The sequence below is a fragment of the Notamacropus eugenii genome, chromosome 1 (genome assembly GCF_028372415.1).
Source record: "Notamacropus eugenii isolate mMacEug1 chromosome 1, mMacEug1.pri_v2, whole genome shotgun sequence".
Classification (NCBI taxonomy): domain Eukaryota; kingdom Metazoa; phylum Chordata; class Mammalia; order Diprotodontia; family Macropodidae; genus Notamacropus; species Notamacropus eugenii.
Genome location: NC_092872.1, coordinates 227316896 through 227342211, shown reverse-complemented (window position 1 = coordinate 227342211; position 25316 = coordinate 227316896). Strand labels below are relative to the sequence as shown.

General features: G+C 35.5%; 1 protein-coding gene across 5 annotated transcripts in view; it reads right to left on the bottom strand.

The window, feature by feature from the left end:
* Window positions 1-7996: 7996 nt before the first annotated feature.
* Window positions 7997-25316, bottom strand: part of DYDC1 (DPY30 domain containing 1) — a 38760-nt gene continuing 21440 nt past the window's right edge. For 3 of the 5 annotated variants that reach the window (XM_072627981.1, XM_072627982.1, XM_072627980.1), the window contains exons 2-8: window positions 18099-18264; window positions 17906-18007; window positions 15032-15091; window positions 13669-13728; window positions 9735-9803; window positions 8835-8930; window positions 7997-8098 (exon numbers count right to left, since the gene is read on the bottom strand). In XM_072627981.1, the coding sequence (XP_072484082.1) occupies window positions 8060-8098; window positions 8835-8930; window positions 9735-9803; window positions 13669-13728; window positions 15032-15091; window positions 17906-18007; window positions 18099-18245 (573 nt within the window). In that variant the 5' untranslated portion in view covers window positions 18246-18264 and the 3' untranslated portion in view covers window positions 7997-8059. The remainder of the gene's footprint in view (window positions 8099-8834; window positions 8931-9734; window positions 9804-13668; window positions 13729-15031; window positions 15092-17905; window positions 18008-18098; window positions 18265-25316) is intronic. The other 2 variants (XM_072627983.1, XM_072627984.1) reach the window with 2 other exon arrangements.

The following is a 25316-nucleotide window of genomic DNA, read 5'->3' as shown; positions in this document are numbered from 1 at the left end:
ACTGATGGAAATCTTTATTTTCTCTTCAAGGTCTTGTTCAAGTCCCTTCTCCCATGACATCTTCCCCAATTCCCTCAATTATTAGAGCTATGTCTTTACTTTGTATTATTCCCCTCTCCTAACTAATGTAAGCTATTTGAAAGCAGAGGCTAATATTCATGTTGCAGTGCCTTGAATATACTAGTTGCTTATGAAAGCTGGAAATATTTCTACCTCACTTCTATTTCTATTTTTATTTTTCATGTCTATATCCTTGGATCTGTTCTCCTCTCTTTTACAGACTTTTTCCTTTTTTGTTGTTTTGATTTTCCCTAGATTTTTTTTACTCTCTATGAGAAGGCTGTCTATTTGTATGATATGCTAAAGGTTTTGTCAAACTTACAAATTAAAGAATTATTGGTGATAATTCACCAAGTCCTATCTTTATTCAGTGCCCTACAATACACAAATGTAAAACACAAAAGAGGGTTTTATGATCCCACAAAATTTTTCTTCATAGCAAGCTGAAAAATAAAATGCAAAAAAGAGCTACATTTATAAAGTTCTTTAAAAATTATAAAGCCCTATCATTATTTCATTTTATCATAATTATGTGGAGGGGACCCTTGAATATGTTTTCTTGAGTTGCCCTAATTTCAATATAGGAAGTCCCCTTATTACCCCCTATAGTAGGTAATACAAATACAATTACCTCTACTTCATAGGGAGGTTAAGTGATTTACCCAATTACATGTGGACAAAGTAGTCAAGCAAGAATTTGAACCCATGTCTTCTGACTGTCTTTCCACTATAATGTACTTACATTGAATGTATAAGGCACTTAATTTCTATTACAACTACTTTTTACAATGGTACCAAGAATTATGCATTATTAATCAGAAACCAGGGCTATAGAATTCTGCTAATCTGGCAAAAGTTACCAAAAGTTCCCTCTACACATCTACCCTTCCTGTTCCAGGATCACACACTGTGACCAGGTGGAATTTATACTAAGATTGTAAAGTTGGTTCAATATTAGGAAAACTATTAGCATAATTAACCACATCAGTAACAAAACCAACAGAAATTGTGTGATTTTCTCAACAGATGCTGAAAAAGTTTTTGACAAAATACAAAGCCCATTCCTATTAAAAATACTGGAGAGCATAGGAATAAAGGGAGCCTTTCTTAAAATTATAAGTGGTATTCATCTAAAACCTTCAGCAAGCATTATCTGTAATGGAGATAAGCTAGAAGTCTTTCCAATAAGATCAGGGGGGAAGCAAGGATGCTCATTATGATCACTATTATTCAATATTGCACTAGAAATTTTAGCTATAGCAATAAGAGAAGAAAAAGAAATTGAATTAGAAATAAAACTACCACTCTTTGCAGAGATATGATGGGATATACTTAGAGAATCCTAGAGAATCAACTAAAAAAATTACTTGAAATAATTAACAATTTTAGCAAAGTTGCAGATTGTAAAATAAGCCAACATATATAAATCAACCCCATTTCGATATATTGTTGACAAAATACAGTAATAAGAAATAGAGAAATTTCACTCACAATAACAATAAACAACATCAAATACTTGGAAATTTATTTGTCAAGACAAAAGCAGGAACTACATGAACAATTACAAGCTACTTTTCAACAAATAAAGTTGTATCTAAACAATTGGAAAAATATCAGTTGCTCATAGGTAGGTTGAGTCAATATAATAAAATGACAATTGTGCCTAGAGTAGTTCATTCAGTGCCATACCAATCAAGCTACCAAAATCTTATTTTATAGAGCTCGGAGAAAAAAATAATAACAAAATTCATCTGGAAGAAAAAAAGGTCAAGAATATCAAGGGAATTAATGAAAAAATGCAAAGGAAGTTAAACCAGATATAGCTTAGTATATCTGGTATACTTAGCTATACCAGATCTCAAACTGTAAAGCAGTAATCATCAAAACATTCTGCTACTGGCTAAGAGATAGAATAGTGGATCAGTGAAATAGATTAGGTACATAAGACACAGTAGTAAATAAATAACCATAGTAATCTGGTGTTTCATAAACCCAAAGACCTCAGCCTCAGGGATAAGAAACCACTATTTGAGAAAAACCACTTGAAAACTGGAAAACAATATGGAAGAAACTGGTTATAGACCAACATCTTACAATATATACTAAGATATTGGTATATGATTTAAACATTAAGTGTGATACCATAAACAAATTAGATGATCAAGGAATATTCTAAGTGTCAGATTGGTGGAAAAGAGAAGAATTTATAAACAAAGAAGAGATGGAGTGCATTACAAAATGTAAAATAGATTATTTTGATTATGTAAAATTAAAAAGGTTCTGCACAAACAAAACCAATGCAACTAAGATTACAAAGAAAGCAAAAACCTGGGAAATAATCTTTACAGCAAGTGTCTCTGACAAAGGCTTCATTTCTCAAGCACATAGAGAACTGTGTCAAATTTATAAGAATGCCACCTGTTTCCCAATTGATAAATGGTCAAAGGATATAAAACAGACAGTTTTCTAATGAAGAAATTAAAGTTACCTATAGTCATATGAAGAAATGCTTTAAATCACTATTGATTAGATAAATGCAAATTAAAATATCTCTGAGATATCACCTCACACCTATCAAATTGGCTAATATGACAGAAAAGGAATATTATAAATATTGGAGAGAATGTGGGAAAATTGGGACACTAATGCACTGTTGGTGGTGTTTTGAACTGATCCAACCATTCTAAAGAACAATTTGAAACTACATCTAATGTGCAAACAAACTGTGCCTACCCTTAGATACAGCAATACCACTTCTAGGCTTGTATCCCAAAGAGATCATAAAAAAAGGAAAAGGACCTACATGTACAAAACTCTTTTTGTGGTGGCAAAGAAATTTGGAAATTAAGGAAATGCCCATCACTTGGGAAAAGACTAAACAAGCTATGGTATATGAATGTAATGGAATATTATTGTGCAAAAAGAAATGATGAACAGGCAGATTTCAGAAAACCCTGATCAGATTTATGTGAACTGATGCAAAGTGAAATGAGCAGAACCAGAACATTGTAACACAGTAACAGCAAAACTGATCAACTATGATAGACTTAGTTCTTCTTAGAAGTACAATGATCCAAGAAAATTAGAAAGGATTCATGATAGAAAATGCTAACCACATCCAAAGAATGAACTGATGATTTCTGAACAAATCAAAGCATATTGTTTTCACTTTTTTGCAATTTATTTTCCTTTTGGTCTATTTCTTTCACAATTATGACTAATATGGAAATATGTCTTACATGATTGTGTGTGTGTTCTGTGTAACCTATATCAAATTGCTCACCATTTTAAGAAAAGAGGAGGGGAGGGAAAGAAGGAGAAAAATTTCGAACTCAAAATTTTGTAAAAAGTGAATGCTAAAAATTGTCTTTATATATAATTGGGAGGGAAGTAAAATGCTATTTTTTTTAAAAAAGTGATGGAGGAGGATTCTGAAAAAATGGAAGAATAGATCTGAAACTTCCAATTCTCCAGATTTCCCCCACAAACAGGATAAAAGAGTGCTTCAAGGTGAATATAGAGAAGTAAAAATAAACAAGAGTTTGGGTGAAACAAAGGTCCCGCTGGGACAACTGCAGAAGATCCAAAGACAAATCTGAGAATGGAGGTTTGGTCCTTGTGAAGAGTAAACACTTCCAGGCTAGTTCCAATAAAAGGGCAAGTGGCAAGCCCTGGGGCTAGCTGGGCTGGGAGGGTGCCTTGGACCCAGCCGTAGGAACTTTCACTTCTCAGACAGTGACAGGAATCTGCTGTCTGAGCAGGGGAAGATTGAGGGAACCTCTGATGATAAGGAATGCCAGACACAGCTGTGCTCCTGAGACAGCACACACCCAGTGATTACAGTGCAGAGAGGTGGAATTCTGCTGGCTATGGGAACTTACAGGAGGGTGAAGTTCTTGGTTTCAGCTCCAAACTAGAGGGGAAAATTGAAGGAGGGTGTGAGGCCAGAAACACCATTCTCCACCCTCCAGGTCTAGAGGCTATTATAAAAAATAAGCTACTACAAATTTTTAAAATGAGCAGGTAAAGGAGAAAGAATTCAACCATAGAAAATTACTATGGGAATAGAAAAGACTGGGGTTCATCTTCAGAGGAGGATACTGAAACAAAAAAAAGTCTCTTCTACCCATAAGAACAATGTCAAATGGTCACCAGCCCCAAAAGAAATCATAGAAGAACTTTAAAAAAAACTTTAAAAATCAAATGAGAAAGATTGATGAAAAATTTTAGAAAATAAGAACAATCCAAGAAAAACAAGAAGATTATGAAAAGAAGGTCAACCAATTAGAAAAGATCTAGAATCTTAAGGAAGAAAATAACTCTTTGAAAATTAGAATTGCACAAGGTGAAGCCAGCCAAGTTATGAGACCAAGAAATAATAAAACAAAATATAAAGAATGAAAAAAATACAAAAGAATGTGAAACATCTTATAAGAAAAAGAACTAACCTGGAGAACATATGAAGAAGAGAGAACATAAGAATAATTGGGCTATCTGAAGGCTATGGTTAAAAAAAAAGAATCTTGATAAGTAATACAAGAAATAATTAAAGAAAATTGTTCTGAAGAATTAGAACAAGAGGAGAAAGTAGGAATAGAAAAAAAAATTCACTGATCACCACCTGAAAGCGATTCTATGAGGAAAACCTATAGAACTCTGGTCAAAAATAGTATACCAGGCAAAATTAAGCATAACCATGAAAAAAATGGATATTTAATGAATTGTCAGACTTTCAGGATTCTGTATGAAAAAAATCTGAACTTAGAAGACTTTACTTATAAGATTCAAGAGAAATATAAGATACATATCAAAGACTAATTACAAGAGACTCTAAAAGGACAGACTATTTAGATTTTGTAGGAGGACATGTATAACATGTCTAAGATTGTTATTAGTAATTGAGTAGTTCATAAGAAAAATTGGAGTAGACCTGAGTATGACATAATTTTCAAAGGTAAAACCATTTAGGAACAGGTAATAAGAGTATGATTATTGTATACAAATGAGGTATGAGAGGAAGAGCTGACACAGAGGAATTAGATGAGGAAGAGGACTGGTAGCTCTGAAAACTTACTTTCATCAGGAATGGGTTGAAGAGGGAACAATATATATATCTAGAAGGGTTCAAAAGTCTTTTAAATTAAAAAAAAAGCTAAGGGGTAGAGTGGGGAGAAGAGGATGAGGGAGGAATTTTAGAGGGAAGGGGGTGAGGGAATAGGATAATTGGGGGTAATAGAAAGGTATTTAGATCAATGAGAATAGGAAGATAAGGGAGAGATGGGGGGGTATTTAGGATAAATAAAAGGAAGGCAAGGTAGCAGGTAGAAGTAAAGTAGAGGAGTCAGGAGCGATAGGAAATAAGAGACACACACCAACAAAATAAAAATCAGAAGTAGAATTTATTAAGGAATAAAAGCAGGGATAATCATCATGATCTCACATAAAATTAAAGTTAAAATAGATTTAATCATAAGAGAAAAATAGGGAAACCTCACTATACATCAGTCATATTAATCAATATTCTCTTAGACTATTTAAAATACCTAGACAGTATAAGGATGGAATACTGCTGAGGCGTAGGAAAGGATGAGTTGAAGGACTTAGAAAAACATGGAAAGACTTGGACCTATGATGGAAAAGGTTATCTGCCTTCAGAGAAACAGAGGACAAATGAGTATAGTATGGTCTTACATGGATGTATGTGAATGTATATGTATATGAACATCATTATAGGTATTTAAGTATATGTATGTGTATGTAAGTGTACATGTGTGTATATATCTTTGTGTATATGTGTATATATGTATCAATGTATAGGTATATTTGCATGTATATATAGTATATAACTCTGTGTTTATGTATCGTACATACGTATATGTGCATGTGTGTATACATAAATCCACACTTATTTGTACTTTCTTGTGGGTGGGGGAGGGGGAGGAGAAAAAAAGACAAAGTAAAAAATATATAGCAGAGAACAAAAGAAAATTTACCAGGAAGTGAAGAAAAGACGGACGGCTCTGAACACAATGCATAGTGTAGAGACTTTCTTGAAATGGAAATTTATTGTTACATATTTTGAATCCTCTGCTGTGTACATGGCAATGCTTTTTTTTCTTTTTCTTAATTTTTATTTATTTTTTTCTTCCCATGTATTGAAGTTTTCATTTTTAAATTTAAAATAATAAAAATAATTTTTTAAAAGTGATTGCATATCTCTACCTAAGATATCATGCCTCCATTCCTTTGCTCACATTTTTCCCCTTCCTAGTATTCTGTACTACTGATCTAATTTCTTATCATCCTTCAAGGTTCAACTCAAAGCTCCACTTCCTCCATGAAGACTTCTTTTTAAAACATTTTTATTTAAAATTTTGAGTTCCAAATTCTGTCCCTCCCTTCCCCCCTCCCCTCCTCACTTCCTGAGAAGGTAAGCAATCAGATATAGGTTATACATTTGCAATTATGTAAAATATTTCCATATTAGTCATTCTGTACAGGGACTTGAATAAGAGGAAAAATGAAAGTGAAAAATGGCATGCTTCAGTCTGTATTCAAACAATATCAGTTCTTTCTCTCGAGGTGGATAGCATTCTTCACTATTAGTCCTTTGGGATTGTCTTAGATCACTGTATTGCTGAGAACAGCTAAGTCATTCATAGTTCTTCATAGAACAATCTTGCTGTTACTTTGTATAATGTTCTGCTTCTGACTGCTTTACTGTGCATCAGTTCATGGAAGTCTTTCCAAGTTTTTCTGAAATCATCCTACTTGTCATTTCTTATAGCACAATAATATTCTATTACAACCATATACCACAGTTTGCTAGCTATTCCCCAACTGATAAGCATCCCTTCAATTTCTAATTCCTAGCCACTACAAAAAGAGTTGCTGTAAATACTTTTGTACAAATAGGTCCTTTTTCTTTTTTTCGATGTGTTGGGGATATAGACCTAGCAGTGGTGTTGCTGGATCAAAGAGTGTGGGGAACCTGTGGCCTCAAGGTCACATGTGGCCTTCTAGGTCCTCAAGTGCAGCCTTTTGACTGAGTCCAAGTTTTACAGAACAAATCCTTTTATTAATGGGATTTGTTCCATGGAGCTTGGATTCAGTCAAAGGGCCACACGTGAGAACCTAGAGGGCCACATGTGGCCTCAAGACTGCACGTTCCCCTACCCCTGGCACTATGTACAGTTTTATAGTCAACTTTGGGCATAGTTCCAAATTGCTCTCCAGAACGGCTGGATCACTCGTGAAGGCTTTTCTGACTGCTGTAACCTTAATGATGCCACCCCTAACATCCTACAGTATTACCTGCATATATGAAACAGCTTAGTACTGAATCACCACCAAGCCTGCTCCAGACAGGAATAAACTTTTCCTGTACTGATAGTGCCATCTGGTGACTGCCACAGGGAAATGTTTTTCTGTAGTATGTCTTCTTCACCTTTTCTTCCCCTTCAGATGGATAGAATATACACTATGCTCTCCATTACAATGAGTAAAGCCAGCTAAATCTGTTTTAGAGACAGCTAAGGAGCATGGGGGATCCGATACTGGACTTGGTGTCCAAATCCTGCCTCTGACGTTTATTAGCTGTGTGACTCTGGGCAAGTCACACTCTCAGCCACGGTTTCCTTATCTGAAAATATGGTGTAAATAATGCTATTATGACTGCTGCAGGCATTTCTGAAAATGCCACATATTATCTTCATCCAACATCCAACTTCGCCTTTGTCCAACTCTCCTCCTCTTTTAACACTTATTCAATTACCTCAGAGTCATCTTTTCAACTTTCTCTCATTGTATTCATTCAGAATTCCAGTGTATTCTGAGCTTAAAATCTCTGCAGGTTATCCCAGATACCTGCCCACCATTAATATCATCATTTCTATGAAAAAAATCAGAAACTGATTTGAAATAAACATGGAACTTATTCATAAGCTGAGATTTCTTTATTGAAAACTGTAACAAGCAAAAATATGTATATGGCTGTTGTTCATTGGTCTTTGTCTTCTCTATCATAATCTAATGCTACCTAAAAGCAAAATAAAAAAGTAAATATTATTCTTCAGCATTATCTAAACTTTGAAAATGTCACAAAGCAAAGCAAATAGATACAATGTTTAGATAACCTTCTATTTGACTATGTGTACTGTTTCAGTTTTGCTTGATTGTGATCAATAAAATTCAACAGAATTTTTAAAATGAATTCTGTTTTCAAAACAGTTACAAAAGGTCCATAAAAATCACTTAAATCCTATCAAAGCATGAACTATTCATTAACTTGTTAGCCTAAAATGCCTTGTACATAGGCTCAATTAAATTGAATTGGTCTCAGAGTTTTTAGTTTAGTAGAAGTTACTACTAAATTTCTTGCCATGAAAATTCAAGGCATCAATATAAATTAGTATTCTAAAAATATGCTGAAGTTTTCATTAAAGGGCCCAGATTGATCATGCAAACCTAAAAACATCATGAACTATGTGGTACATGTATAAGTGATGTCCTTTGTCTATAGTAACTATTCCAACATCAATCACACGTTTTCGGTTATTTCCATTAGAAGAAATGGATCTGTGATCTATCGGGTTTCCCACCTGTCCCCTTTGTGGTCAATGGTGTATCTGCAATATGAACTGTCACATTCAGGATCCAAAATATGGCCGCTGAAAAGATTTTTCCTTGTGAAGTCCACAACCCTGACACTGTACTATAGTCTAGCCAAAACAAAAGATGTTCTTATCAAAACCCCCTTTTCTAAAAATACTTACTTCAGACAGAGTTGGTTCCTCTAATTCTTCAACTCGACTTAAATTAGGTGCTCCATACCTATCGCTAATTTCAGCTAACGTCTTATTTAAGTCATCCTACAATTCAAATAATTCAATTGCAATTTTTAAGTGGCTTTGCAAAAAGTTAATCCATTTAAAAATGATATTTCTATACTTATTTACAACAAATAAATTTATTATAATAGTAACAACATATTTAAGGTTTTCAAAGCATTTTAAATTCATTTGACATAGGTCAAAATGGCTACTGATGACTAAAGGATTTTCCAGGAAAGAGTACAGAATGTTCAAAAGTAATCTTACGCTTTTGAAAATACTTTAAAATATACATGTAACTTTTAGTCTTCTTAAAAGAATGCTATCAGTATCTCAAAAGATTCTGGTTATTTATAAAAATGAGTTATCTTTTTATCTACCCAAATGCCTATAATGGAGTGTTCTAGATAGCACTTAATAAATGATTAAAAAACTAAAATTTTCATTAACTTTGAGATTTAGCTTGACAGCACATTTGGGACTTGTTATAACTAGTATACAGACAAATAAGGGCAATCCTTTTAAGTCTTTATGATCTTAGTTACCCAATTAAAATAAGACTGATTAAAATTAATGAATAAGGCTTTATACTGATAGTTGTCATTATTCTCCTCCTGAAATTCTAATTTTTTTATTTATTGCTTTAGATGTGGAATGTAAGCTCTTTGAGGACAAGAACTGTTTTTCATTTTGCCTTTGCAACCCAAGCTCCTAATATAATGCCTTCTACTTCATAGGCACTTAATAAATGTGTGTTAAATTTAATTGAATCATGTGTCAGAATTTACTTTTGCTTTCTAGAATGAATTACTGCCTATAACAAACAACTGGTTTTCTCCTTACCCCTTCCACTGGAGTAGTTTCTACTATATTCTCTTCTTCTTCCCCACTTTGGTCCTCCTCATACTCTGACTGTAATAATATTAAAAAAAGAAAAGTTGAACAAAAAAACTTTTTATAATTTATAATTTTCTTTCCACCCTTTTCAAATAGTTCTACTGAATGTATGTTGTGACAAGTCATTCTCACAGTAAAATCAGAGTATATTAAGCAGTAATTCATCTAATTGTCATCTTGTATTCAATTTTAGTAGAGGTGATCATATTAAGGGGCAACAACTTCATAGATCTGCAATATAAGTATTTCTTCCGAAGGTACCAAGTATAATCATCCATGCCCTAGTCTCATTCAGTGTAATTCATATCAACCTCTGCTTGAAAAGCATCTGGGATATGGAGGCATTGTCAAGAGATGTTACACAGGTAACACCAACAGGTCTTGTCAAGAGACTGAATACGAGGGGTAAGAGGGAGAAAGTGAGTGTGATCCTAGGTTGCAAGGCTGGGTGACCAGAAGGATGGTGGTACCCTTGACAAAAGGGAAGTTTAGAAGAAAAAAAGATTGGTAGTGGGTGAGATAATGAGTGCAATTTTGGACATTTGAGTTTAACGTGTCTATGAGACATCCAGTTCAAGATGCCCAGTCGGTAGTTGAGGATGCAAGATACCAGTAACCTTTCAAGTCACCAAGATATGCAATACAACATTTGGAATCATCCTTGTCTTCCTTCATCTTCCCTTCCTCCTTTTGACCCAATCTCATCAGTTGCTGAATTTTGTCAGTTCTACTTCAATACTACATCTCTTGCACCTGAACCCCTCCCCATCCCCTGCATTCACATGCCATTACTCTTTTTTAGGCTCTCTTTACCTCTCACTTGTACTATTGTAAAAGCCTCCTATTTGGTCTCCCTGGGTCCATTATTTCTCTTCTCCAAATCATCCTTCCCACAGTTTCCCAATTAATATTATGTGTAATGTTCTTTCATCTAGTATCTCCCTCTCTTGGAGATAGCTTCAAAACCAATTCTTCAATTTCTTCAAAATTACATCACCTCCAGAATGATTTTCTTCTATCCACATACACATCTCGTCCACCTGACATTCCTAACTTCATCTTCAGTCCCATTTCCACTTTCTCATATAGCATTGTTAGCTCTCAATTTATCACATATAGGGAATGAGGAAGCCGGATATATTCCCTAGGTTTAGAGTCTAGTTAATGTAAGAACTGTTTTTTGTTTCAAGGTAAGATCCTGCTGGTTTTTTACAGGGCAATCCATTACTGATCTATTGTATTTCTTCTTCTGAGTCTTGTCTACTCCGTGTTTTGTCAATCTGGCTTTTTTTATATTTTTGTCCATAAGATTATGTGTCTAAAATTGTTTCCTTTTTTTTGTGCTTACCACAATCTCTCATTTTCCACATCGATATTTAGGGTTTCCTCTCCTTTTAAAAATTACATTTTCTGATTGTCTATCAGTTTTCTTACTCCTTTCTAATATTGCTTCTTATAAATTCTGTTTCATTCATCTCTGCTCTCATCACAGTTATCTCCATTTTTCTCCTTTCTATTGGCAAATTAGTCTTGTTCCTTTTTTAATTGGAGACACCTCCCTAAGCTTCCCTTTTCCTGCATATGAATATATATATTCAACATAATAAGCCTTCCTCTGAGCACCACACTGGTTGTTTGTAATACATTTTGAAATGTATTCTATTTAATGTAATATGATACTGACTTTTGCAATTTCCCTTTTCACCCAGTCATTACTTAATAAATTGGATTGTGGCTTTTTATTTGCTTGTTTGTTTGTTACCACAAGGACCTACTCCTTTAACTTGTTTTGTTTTGTTGGTCATGGCAGAAGGGGTATTCAAGTGAATTTTCATTGGTATGGGGAAGCCTAATGTGCAAACTCCCTGCATTAAAACAGATTACTCATAGGTAGTTTATAGAACCAAAGAGTTGCCTTGGAGATTTATTGAGAGGTTAAGTTGCTGGTCTATAGACACACAACTAGTATTTGGGAGGGGTGGAATATGAACTTAGGTCTTTCTGACTCGAAGGTAGCATCCCTACATGACACCATAGTGTCTAGGCACATTTGCCTTACAGTATTATTATCTACTCTAGCTTCATTGTATTATGATCTATAAATAGAACACACACTTTCTGCTTCTCTAATTTTCCTACAACTTCCTGGCTTTTCTGGCTTCCTTCAAGTCTCAGCTAAAATCCCAGCTTCTGCAAGAAGTCTTTCTCCATCCTCCTTAATCTCAGTTCCTTCACTCTGAGGTTATTTCCTATTCATCTTGCCTATATCATTTCTACAGATCATTTGCATGTTCTCTTCCCCTTAGACTATAAATTCCTTGAGAGCTGGGATGGTCTTTTGCCTTTCTTCATATTCCCAGCATTTAGTAGAGTGCCTGGGACATAGCCAGTGCTTTATTCATTGTTTGGAACCATGATATCATGAAGATGATGGCATGACATGCAAGGCAGGGAGGGCTGTGCAAAGTCACCAGTCTCACTTTCTCCTCAGGAGCCATCTGGGTCCACTGGCAAGAAATAGATCAGGATGACATTATCCAGCACCTGATCAATTTCCAAATGTGGCTCCCACTGAAAAGTCAATTAAAGGTATATAATACTGAATCTCCCAGTGTATGGTCACTGGGGCAGAAAGCATCCAGGATAAAGCAAGTTCACATCATGTTGAAGAATTAAACTGTCTGTGTTTAAGAAATATTAAACTTTGTTCAGGAGACAGTAAAGAAAGAGAGAGCTCATCTTTTGCTATAACTAGATATACTTGATCCATCTATGACAGAACTGAGAGATCACTAGACCTGAAATCAGATAGACCCAGATTCAAATGCCACCAATGAAAATTATTATCTATGTACCTTTACAAAAAGTCATTGATATTGTCTGAGTTTCACTTTCTTCATCTGTAAAATGGGAATAATAACACTTGTAGCACATACCCTACAACCTTGAGACACTCAAATGAGCTAATGAATGGAATATCTTTGCAAACTTAAAAGCACTCTATTAAATGTCAGCATTATTTTCCTATTCCAATATCTCCAGTCATTTCTAAGAAAATTTGTTATGATCCTAATTGATCTTCCCTCCCCGCCCCCCCGCTCCCCTTTGTATATCATAGGATGATAGGAGCACAACTCTAGAACTGGAAGAGAACTCAGGTACTTTCTGGGCCAACGCTATCGTTATACAGGCAAGAAAACTGAGACTCAGTGGCTTGCCCAAGATCACATTAATAGTAACTGGCAAAGCCAGAATTTGATCGAAGATCCTTTAACTCCAAAAACTTACCTACCTTTTTCTTTGCAGATTGAAGGAATTTTTCCTAATCAATGTCATGTTGAATGAGTAAATATTAATCTTCTTCATAGGGATATATGAATTCATTCTAACAGTGTTTTTCCTTTTTTTCCCCAGTTTTGGGAAATTTTCTTGAAAAATATCCTGGAATACAGTGCTTAAAATTCTTTGGTTTTTAAAAATGTTCCAGAATGTTTGTAATATTAAGATTAAAGTATTTTGATCTACCCCAAGTGTGTTATTTTAAGAGATTTTGAAGTTTCTTTCCATATGAGTTTTTCTAAAACTAGGTTCTAAATTAGTTTTACCACTTTCTCTGCATTACATGCAATTTTATTTTCAGTTGTATTAATGTTTATTTGTGTTTATTTGGGGAAATTTTTCATTTTCAACTTAGAAGCATTTTCCTGTTAATCATTCGAAGTACCTAATTATACCCCATTAACTACTAACAATACCACTGATAGCCTATTCTTAATCAAAGAGAATAATCAATCATATAGTTTTAAAGATAACACAAAGGCATATGATAAGAACAGACTTCATCTAGCATGAAGATAGACAAAAAACACTGCATAAGTACCTTCTCTAGCTCTTCCAACATCAACCTTTCTCTTTCTTGCATTTCCATTTCAAGTCGTTGCTAAATAAAAATACAAAAATGCATACATTAAATTAGCCTAAAATCTACTTCTATAGATCAGTTCTTCTATTATCAAATTCCTCAGGGATAATAAATTTACATATGACTATGTAAACATATCTGCCTATTGCCAATTTCACATTCTCTACTTCATATTAATTCATATTCACATTCTTCATAGTAAGCCCTATTTCATTATTTCTCCTTAATCATTGTCAGTATCCTTCAACTTTAGCTTCAGTTCATTCCAATTGCAAATTGGTATGGGAGCACTTGGAAATAAATCTCCTTCTGTCAAAGCAAATTCACAACTATTCTACAGTTTATAATCTTTGAAAGTTGCCTGAAGCATTGAAAGACTAAATGACTTGCCCTAAATCACCTGTCCAGTATGTCAGAAGACCTTCAGGCTCAGATCTTCTAACCTCTCACCCTAATGGTATTTATTGTTTTTGTTCAATTGTTGTCAGCGGCAAGCAACTCTTTGTGATCCTATATGGGGTTTTCTTGGCAAAGATACTGCAGTGGCTTGCCTTTTCCTCCTCCAGCTCATTTTACAGATGAGGAAACTGAGGCAAACAGAGTTAAGTGACTTGCCCAGGGTCACACAGCTTAAGTGTCTGAGGCCACATTTGAACTCAAGAAGATAAGCCTTACTGACGCCAAGCCTGATACTTTATCCACTGCCACTGAGTCACCCAAGAGCATGTGGCATTTTGAAAACTAATAATTTCAGTTCATTTCACTTACCTATCAGTGATAAATTGAGCTGGTCCACTAAATGGGCAAGGAAGTCAACCCTTCCTTCCTGCCTGAGGCATAAAAATCCTAGCCTAGGGGCAATCGGTGCTTGCTTCTAGCTGCATTATAAGAAATGCTTTTCAGGGTGTGCAGAATCTGCAGGAGGAGAGTACTATTCTTTTAGCTTATATCCTTCTGAATGCATTCTCTCTTAAACTCTTATTTAACCAAGTGGCTTTTCATTGTAGATTTTGTGTTCTCTAAGTATTTATTGCATTTTAAAACCTTAAAATTGCTTTGGGATTGACCTACAATATTACCTGTAATAAAACATGTACAAAAAAACTTAAATTACTGTTATTATGGCTTACGTTTCTATAAATTTTCATTTCCAACTTGGAGACAATGCCAAGATATTTTCTTAAAGTTTAACATCAGCCATTATTACTAACAATTCACTATTGATTCCAAACAGTAACTGGGCGTACAATTTAATAACAAGAGTGTTTAAAGATAATATAAAGGTAGTACTTAAAACTGACATCATCAAACTTCAAAGTACCTTCTCTAATTCTTCAAGTCTCTGCCTTTCTTTTTCTTGCAATTCCAACTCTAACTGTTGCTAAACATACAAACATAAATAAATAGATGAAATAAATTAGAATAATATGAGCTACTATGGATCTGTTTTTCTATTTTTATCTATATCTTATTCTATTTCCCAGAAGAAATAAAATTGCATGAACCCCCCTAAATTTCAGAGACACACAAAAAATATTTAATAAAATACCTAAATTCTTAAAAATAGCTACTAAGAACAAACATTGCAAGTAAATTGTATCTATAGTTGCCAAAAAAAATCAAGTCATTTTTTTTTATCCCTGAAGCTACCAGTTTTAAGATTTCAAGAGTTACACAAAAAGTCTCACTAGTCAAAGATCAGCCCTCATATAGATAACTCTTGATTATTTAAGGTAATGGAAGAAAAGTTTTAGATATATTCCTTCAAGTCACAAATAATCAAAATAGTTTAATTAAGAATAAATAAGCCACCATTTCACCAGTTAACTTTTGACACAACTGATGACTGTCATGCTCTTATTTTATCTCAAAAAGGACTCAGTATCAACTGCTTTTGCCCACACTGCTATTTCTGGTTAGATCGTTTGCTTATAATATGGATGAGGATCTTTGGTTCTGCTAGGACCCTAAATTGGGCCTTAGATAGTGAACTGCTGTGCCTACTACCTTCAGAGCTAAATCTCTTTAGTGGTCTAATAAACCTGACTGTTAAAAAGTAACACTAATAATAATAATGATAGCTAACATTTATAGAGCATTTTAAAGCATACAAAATGCTTAGAGTGGTTAACCCAATCGGTAACAAGCCTTTCTATTTTTAAAATGATGTCTTTTTCCCTCTCCTCCCTCCCTCCTCTCTCATCCCCCTCACTCTCTCTTCATTTTAACCCCACACTGGTATGATACCTTGTACTCACTAGGTACTTAATATATATTTGTTGAATTTAGTTTATTTTAATTAATTTAAACATCCTTCGAAATTGATTCCCTAGCCCTACACCTTCTGCCTTGTGAAAGAAAAGTGTATCTCCATCACTGAGTCAGTAGTTGTTCAGTTGTGTCCAATTCTTTGTGACCACATTTGAATTTTCTTCACAAAGATGCTGTTAAAAGTGAGCCAGTTTAACAAGCCCCCAACAGTGAGAAACATGCTCACCTTAAATAAAGAAATGTTGTGAAATCAGGAAGGCCTTTATTAATCTTTACGTCCATTCCCCCTGAATGGATGGGTAGCCTCCCTCCGTAAGGTTACAGGAAGACTATAACACATGCAGGCAGATGGGGCTTCTTATGCTGTTTTCTGAACTTTGAATCTCCTGGCCATGTGACTCCGTGTTCTTCTCTCTGATAGGCCCTTCCTCACACAGATCCTTGGGCCTGCATATCAGTCTCTAACCTCCAACCTATCCATGCTAGGTCACAACCCCTATCACCTAGGAATATGGACAACAGAACTTTACTTCCCACAGATACTGAAACGGTTTGCCATTTCCTTCTCCAGCTCATTTTATAAAAAAGGAAACTGAGCCAAACAGGGTTAAGTTAAGCCTAGGGTCACACAACTAGCAAGTGTCTAGTACCAAATTTGAACTCATGAAGATGAAGCTTCCTGATTCCAAACTCAGTACTCTTATCTCCTGTGCCACCTAGCTGCCCATTAGCAATAACTACTGAGTAACTCTACTTTACCCTTAATTGAAAAAAAGAGTAGCTTCTAAATCATTAGAAGAAAAGTCTCTGGCAGCAGGATCAAAAAGCTTATAGTTTCTCCCCAGATTCTGTTAGCCTTGCCTTGGTCTAAGACGCTACATACCATTCCCTTTATCTCCTCCACACTTCTCTTGATTTTCAGGGAAAACAATGAAAAGTCCTGGGCAAAATGGTTCTCCTGTACTTTTTTATGTCATGCACTGATAGTCTTCCAAAAAAGTGTTATCAGGCACTCAGAACTATGTTCTAAACAGCTTATTACAGCCCTCCTCAGTTTGTGCACAGTCCTGTTCACTGATTTAGTTATGATCTCAACATTAAGTCAACATTTACTAGCCTCAAAAAGCTTTTTCAAAACAAAAGGTGTCTATAAAGAAAGGATTCTGAGAAATTCTTACACCTCCCTCTCAATTTATTGTTCTGGAAGTTTCAGTCTTAGCCAAGAAACAACTATGAAGAGAAGGGAGAAATGGCTAGAGCCTACTGGGTGTTACCTATGAATGCTTATTCAAAGTTTATTAAACGGGCAACATGAGACCCTGCCCTGCCCACCACCCCTGCGCTACTGGGGAGGGTAAGGGGGACAAAGACAGGAAGGCAGGAAAGTGAACAAGAAGCAGACAGCAAGAGTGATGACGATAATAGCTGGCATTTATATAATGATTTTAAGGTTTACAAAATGCTTTACCCACATTATCTCCTTAGAGCCTTACAATAAAACTACAGAGAGAAAGAAATAGAAAGGGATCATATGGAAAAATGGAAGGATAAAGGGGAAATGGTAGAGAAGAATTCAGGTGGAACACTGACCTACACTCTTCTAGGCTCCGGAGGCCTCCCTGCTCATGATATCACTAATGACTCCTATTTACTTTGGGTTGTTAGGTTTGGTTTTGGATTGGTTTTACCCTTTTCCTGCAGTATCTCTTTCAAGGTAGGTGAACTAACCCCAGCATTACAGACAGAGAGACACAGACAGAGATAGAGATGGATAAGTAGATATAAATACAGACACACATTTACACTATTTCCCAAGTTTAAGAAAAGTCACAAAGTGCCTACTCTGATCAAGAATACATCAGAAACTATTTCTAAGACTAATAAAAGTCAGATTTTCTTCTTAAAGGATGAATCTTTGTCATACCTGTTGAAACAACAGCTCCTCTTCTTTCAGTTGTTTCAACATTTCTTGCTCCATCCTCGCTAATTCTTGCTCTTGCTGCAGTTGAGCCAGTTCCCTTTGCCTCTAGCATCATATTAAAAAAAAAATTGTATGAGTAGTTAAAAAGGCACCAATCAGATCATCTGATTTGATCGCTTCCTTCCTTCATACTCACCAATTCTTCTGCGACCATATTTTTCTGATATTTGTAAAGCCAGAAGGCTAGGTATTCAATTGGATCTGCTGGTTGAAATTTGACTATTTCTGCAAGGGCTTGACTCAAGCATCGACCAAGGAACTTTCGAAGGTATCTGGACTCCATTTGAATCTAGTGAAGAGTGCTATGTAAATAAATATATTGTATCAGTGCTGAATAGTATGAATAGTAAATGGGAAGATGTCACCAAATAATTTATAGGATAAAGGCAAAGGTGGAAAAGGGTACTCTATGAGAAAAATCTGTCAGCAGCAAAGAAGGTGACTGCTATTCAAAGACCATTGTATCCTAGATCATGGTGGGATTAAGACTGTTTTCTATATAAAGGAAAGCCTAGCACAGTCAAGTCTGAGAGGAATAGAGGACACTAAGAAGCCCTCGGTGCCCTATATCTGGAAACAATACCTCAACGGGTTCAAATAAGTTCAGACAACAAAGTAAAAAGTGCACAGCAGAGAACAAAAAAAAACCTACAAGGAAGCAAAGAAAAGATGGAGAGTTTTTAATATAATGCACAGTATTTAATATATAGGTTTTCTTGAAATGATAAGTTATTGCTATATATTGTGAATCCTCTCCTATGTTCTGCTGTGCATGACATGGGTTTTTTTCTTTTTTCTTTTATATTTCAGTTTAACATTTAAATTTATATTTCTTTTTATTATGTATGTTAAGTTTTAGTATTTACTTAAAAATTTTTAAAAAACCAAGTTCAGACAATTACATATAATGAAGTTGCCAGGGGACTACATAGTATGATGTGAGGGAAGCTGATAGCCCAAAAGTTATCTTCAAGGCTTAAAGCCCCTAAATGAGTCTTCCTTATAGACTTTTCCACAGTATCTAAAATTCCCACAAGTCATTTCTTTCTCTCTCACTATAAAGAAAACATGCTATCTTGAAGAAGTAACACATGAAGTCTTTAACAAACAACAAGTGTCATTTAGTAGAAAGAATGTTAGTTTTGGAGTTAAAAAACTTCCATCTGAATACTGACTTGACTACTTATTACCTGACTGACCCTCAATAAATCAACTAATCTCTCTAGATTTCAGTTTCCTGAACTGTAAAATGATGAGGTTAGAATAGATCCATAATATACCGTTCTAACTGTAAATCCTGCAATCTCTGTAACACTCAATTAAATTGGCTTGTCAATTAGTAGATACACATTTATAAAGCACCTACTATGTGCCAGGCGCTGTGTTAAGACAAAGACTGGAGACTGAAAAGGCAAAGAAAGGTAAAAGATAGTCTGCTCTCCAGGACCTCACAGTCTAATGTGGTAAACATGCAAACAACCACATACAAACAAGATAAAGACAGGATAAACTGAAAATAATCAACAGAGTAAAGACCCTAAAATTAAGGGAGATTGGGAAAAGACAACTTCCTATAACAAGGCAGATTTTAACTGGGAAGTGATGGAAGCCAGGAAGCAGAGATGAGAAGGAAGAACATTCCGGACTTGGGGAACAGTCAATGAAAGTGCATAGAATCAGGAGATGGGATCACTAGTTCAAGGAAGGGGAGTGGGAGGGGAAAGTTGGTGGGAGGAAGAAGTAATTCAGGGTGGGAAATGGGGAAAGATATAAAGTAGAAGACTGAAAAAGAGTGAGGAGATACACAGGTTGTGAAAGACTTTGAACATCAAACACAAGATTTTCTATTTGATCCTTGAAGTGATAAAATAAGGAGTTGAGGATCTCCACTAGGGTTGTAAACCAGGGTGAATGGGAAGATGGTGGTGCTCTGAACACTAATAGGGAAGTCAGGAAGAGGGAAGGGTTTGAGGAGAAAGATAATGAGTTCGATTTTGGATGTGTTAAACATAAGATGACTACTGAGGTCATTAGTCAGGATCCTAAAGAAGTGACAAATGATGAGTGAGATGAGAATCTTTCATTGTGAGATAAGTAATGATAATACCAAGAGGGCAGTACTAGATTAGGAGACAAAACCAAGGACCTAACAGTCCATGGGACAATAACGACCAAAGGTAAAAACAAAAATGGTGTAAGAACAAAAGAAAACAAGAAACCTCAGGGGCCAGTAGCATTGAATTATTGTCTGTGCGTTGCTACCCATTTCTATGTAGAGACAATCAGTTAACTTTTGGGAGAAGGCAGAACAGTTGTCTTCAAATATTTTAGAATCCTTTTGTAAAACTGAAAATGGCTATATTCTGTGTTGCACCAAAAAGACCAACTAGACAATAGGTGGAAATAACTTCAATGAACAGATCATAGATCAACATTAGGAAAAACTAACAGCTGTCATACAGTGGTACAGCTTGCTCGGGTGGGCAAACCCCTTAAAACAATGGTTTCCAAACTTTAATGCATCCTCCTCATTAAAAAAAAAAAGCTGCCACATTTCATTTTCAAAACCTTGCAATTATTTACTTAGTTTATGTTTAAACAAAATGAAATTAACTAATAATTTAATTAATAATTTAAATAAAATTAAATTAATTAATAAAAAACTTACCCTTTTATACCACATATCTTAAGTATAAAACAATGTAACAGAAATATTTGTTGACTGAAAAATTTCTTTGCAATTTTCACATTTATATCTTACAAAATAAAAAGAGGCAATTAAGGAACTCATTAAAGTTGAACTGTTTACATTCCTACATGGAAAGATGTTATTTGTAACTCATGAGACCTTTTTCAATATTAGGGTAGTTAGAAGGAATTATATATATATATATGTGGGGGGTGGGGTGGGTGTGTATGGGTATGTATGTATGTATATGTACATGGGTGTATTGAGTATGTATATATATATACATATACACATAGAGGGCACAGGATGAGCTGAATATGAAGGGAGAATATCTAAAAAAAATAAAATTTACTGTTGAGCAGAATGTCCCAGGAGTAAGAGAAAGCAAGAGGTAGAATGTAACAAATCATCTCAAATAAAGGAGGCAAGAAAGAGTTTATACGATGGAGGGGAAGAGCAGGGAGATGAAAGGAAAGAAGGGAGCCTTATTCTCATGGGATTTGGCTTAAGGAGGGAATAACACATGCCCACCTGGATATGGAAATCTATTTTACCCTGCAGGAAGGCAAGGGGAAAGGGGACAGGAGAGGGAAGATAATAGAAGGGACAGCAAATTGGGAAAAGGGATAATAAGAAGCAAACATTATTATGGGAGGACAGGTCAAGGGAGAGAATAGAATAAATGAAGGGCAGGATAGGACAGAGGGAAATATGGTTAGTCTTTTACAACATAACTATTATGGAAGTGCTTTGCACTGTTACACATGCATGACCTATATTGAATTGTTTGTTTTCTCAATGAGGGTGAGTGGGGAAAGAGGAAGGGAGAGAATATGGAACTCAAAACTTTAATAATGAATGTTAAAAATTGTTTTAGCATGCAACTGGAAGATAAGATATATAGGCAATGGATTAGAAATCTATTTTGCTTTACAGGAAAATAGAGGGGAGAGGGATGAAAGAAGTGGGGCGGTAATAGAGAGAGTACAGGCTGGAGGAAGTGGTGGATGGGATGCATGTTGTCCTGGGGTGGGGGTGGGGAGAGATGGGGAGAAAATTTTGAATTCAAATTCTTGTGGAAGTGAATGTTGAGAACTGAAAAATAAAGAAATTATATGTAAAAAAATAAAAAGAGGCAGCATGATAGGAAGACTGCATCAGAGTCAGGATCATTTGCCTGGTCTCAAAGAAGCCACATGTGAAACCAGGCAAGTCACTCACCTCTTACTACCCTTAAGCAACTCTATAAGACTAAACCAAAATAATAACCGGAACAATAACATTATTCATATGAAGAGTAGGTTTGTTTTTCAGGGCAGCATTTCTCTAAATCGCTAAATTCTCTAACTCTAAATCACTCATCACTAAATCACTTATTTCTGATCACTAATGAAAATCAATATTTTTGTCTTTAGTTAACAGCAGACAATCCTATTTCACACAAGTAAGATGTTATGAACATTAGTAAAATATTTCACTATGATTACAGTGTCAATTGCCACCCCCAGGAACACCCATCCTTCCATGGGGCATATAAATGTTGAGTGGGTTCCACGAGAGATCTTTGACGTTTGAGTGTCACTGGCCCATTCTATTGGTAACATGATAGCATTATTAATAAAATGATTAATTACTGTCTCTTGAAATTTTTAAACACCACAGTATGAATCTGAGAATCTTGCATTGATGTAGATCACTTAGGTTTCCAAAGTTATCCAAAAAATACACTAATTTCAGAAGGAAATTTTTGTTATAGAATTTGCTTCATCTTTATTGTTATCATCAAGAAAATGGCAATTTCTTCTTTTAGTTTAAAAACCATTCAAAGTACTTTGGCATGTGAAAGTCATACATTTATAGCAATAACATAAAAATAACCTAGGCTTTGCCTCTAAATTGTCACGTAATTTTACAAGTCTTCCTTTTATGGACAGTGGTTTGTTTTTTTTTTAATAAAGTAGGTTATTTTTGTCACAATGTTAAAAACTCTATGTTATTCCTCATTCATATTTCTTAGTAAATTGATTATGAAGCATGATATATGCAAATTGCACATGGGGATACATTTTTAAGTAATGCTTACAGACTTGCATTTCATTCACTGATAAGTTCCCAGTGCAGAGTCCAATGAAATTCTCCCACACAATATAATTGTCATTTAAAAATTCATCAATGATGTAGAAATTTTCTCTTAATGTGGTACTGCCATTATTAATAAGTTCACAAAGTAACAAATCTTCCCTACCAGTATCCTACGTATGTAAGCAAATGAAAAATTTTACCAATATCTGTTACTTCATCTACTTGCAATGCAAAATAAGATTTGCTTGTCAATTAATTATTCACAGAAGTCTTCTTCTTCCTACAGAAGCCGCTTTGCAAATGATTCAGCAACCATCATTTCAACTACGTCAACAAATACTTGTTGTTGTTCAGTAGTTTCAGTCTTGTCCAACTCTTTATGACCCCATTTGGGGTTTTCTTGGCAAAGATACTGGAGTAGTTTACCATTTCTTTCTCCAGTTCAATTCATAGGTGTGGAAACTGAGGCAAAAAGGGTTAAGTGATTTGCCCAGGATCCTTAAACTTGGTTTCCTTAAGGGGCAAACGAACCTTCTTGGTGTGCTGTGTTATCCTTTACTTGATTTGGAGACTACCTGAGCAAATTCATTTGAGATGACCTTATACCTCAACATTTTCAGGTGCCCCTGAACCTCAGCAATACATAGCATGCTGGACCTAGAGACAGGAAGATTCAACTTTGTGAGTTCAAATCTGGCCTCAGACACTTACTAGCTGTGTGACCCTAGCTAAGTGACTTAACCCCATGGCCTCAGTTTCCTCATCTGTAAAATGAGCTGGAGAAGGAAACTTCTTTAGTATCATTAGAGATCTAGTATCACTATCCAGAAATCCCTCTAGCATCTTTGCCAAGAAAACCCTAAATGGGGTCACAAAAAGTTGGACACAGCTGAAACAACTGGACAATGAGAACAAATAGGTCAGGTAAGGAAACTGCAGCTAATACTTTAAAGGATTGGGGTTTTTGTGGTTGCCTGATTTTTGTTTGGGGATTTTTTTGTTTGTTTGCTTATTAAAATGTCAATCATGTTTTTCCAGGTGAAATAATAGAGCAGAGGATATGTGAGGTGTGATCTCTTAGAAGAATTATGAGAGAAATAATGAGGAATTCCACATATACTTCAAAACCTCCCTTGCTGAAGACACCTCTGTAAAAACACCTCAGGATAGTACAACTGTTCTAAAGCTCACATATTCCTGCCATAGCAAAAGGAGGAGGCACAGTCAGGAAGGTGTGTCTAATTCATTTAACAATCAATATTTCCTCCCGTCCTAAAGAAGATCTGGAACCTAGAGCACACCTTGAAGGCCTAATGAAAATCTTCATGCACTATCACATTACTCATGTTTTACACTCAAATAATTACTCTCCAAAATATTAGGTACCATAATTAAATCTTATGCACCATGGTGATGCAAAGGTTAGACTGATTCACAAAAGAATTATAATGAACTCTATAGCATCAAAGGACCTGGACCCCAAGTAGCCCTCACCTCAGCTTCCTCCTTCTCCTTAATTGCACATGCAGTAAGTACTAGCACATCTCTAAGTACACCTATTTCCTCAGCACTTCAGGGAAACATCAACCATCAATTCCCAGCCATCCTCGACATTCCCCAGGGAGCAACATTGGTATAGAAAAAACAATGAATTGAGTCTTGTTGTGTGACCTGGAAAAAATCCCAACACCTCCAAGACTACATTACATTTCCAGGTGGATTTCACACTTATTTCCCTTAGAACATGCTTATATTCCAGCTAAACTGGACCACTGGTTCTCTATTCTCATTCTGCCCTCTTCAGCTTCCAAGCCCAATACCATATGTCTGAAATGACTCTCTGTATCTTGACCCATCTAAATCTTTCTTTTTCTTTTGGTCCAGAAGTTCTTCTCCACCAACAGATTCCCCTCATCCCAAAGTAGTCAATGTATTTCAGGGACTGGGACAATTTGGATGGGGAAAAAATTTTTATCAACTATTTCAATAAAACTGCAGTTCTTTGTCATTCCATGTAGCTTATAGTTAATGCATTTAAAATCATTATCCTGAGAAGGGTGTCGTAAGCTTAAGCAGAGTGCCACAAGGGTGTATAACACAAAAAACAGTCAAGACCTCCTGTTATAGACTACGTTTCTCCAAGAATATTCCCTTAACCCTCCCTAATTATTGATACCTGCCAGAAATGATCCCTACCTAACCCTTCATCCTTTCTGTCAACCTTTCTAGCTGGGAAAGGACCTGCCAGGAGATTAGAACCCCTGTCTACTAGATCAGGGTCTCTGCCTCCTTTCTCATGCCACAATCAAATCAGTTCTATTGGAATACAGATTTCCTGAAGGCTGATAGTAGAGGATGAGAAAGGATTATTCTATTAGGAGAGTTACAGAAAGAGGTTCAAATTCTTGTCTGGCGACCAAGATCATCTCCTCCCCTGCCTTTCCCTCCAACTCTTCAGGTGTAAAATAAAGGTCTTAGCTTAGACATCTGTAAGCCCTTTACAAGCTGCAGTAATCCTATGCCTATACCCTCTTTCATACTCGAATCCACAGGCCTAAAATAGTGCTCGCCATGTAGGAAGTG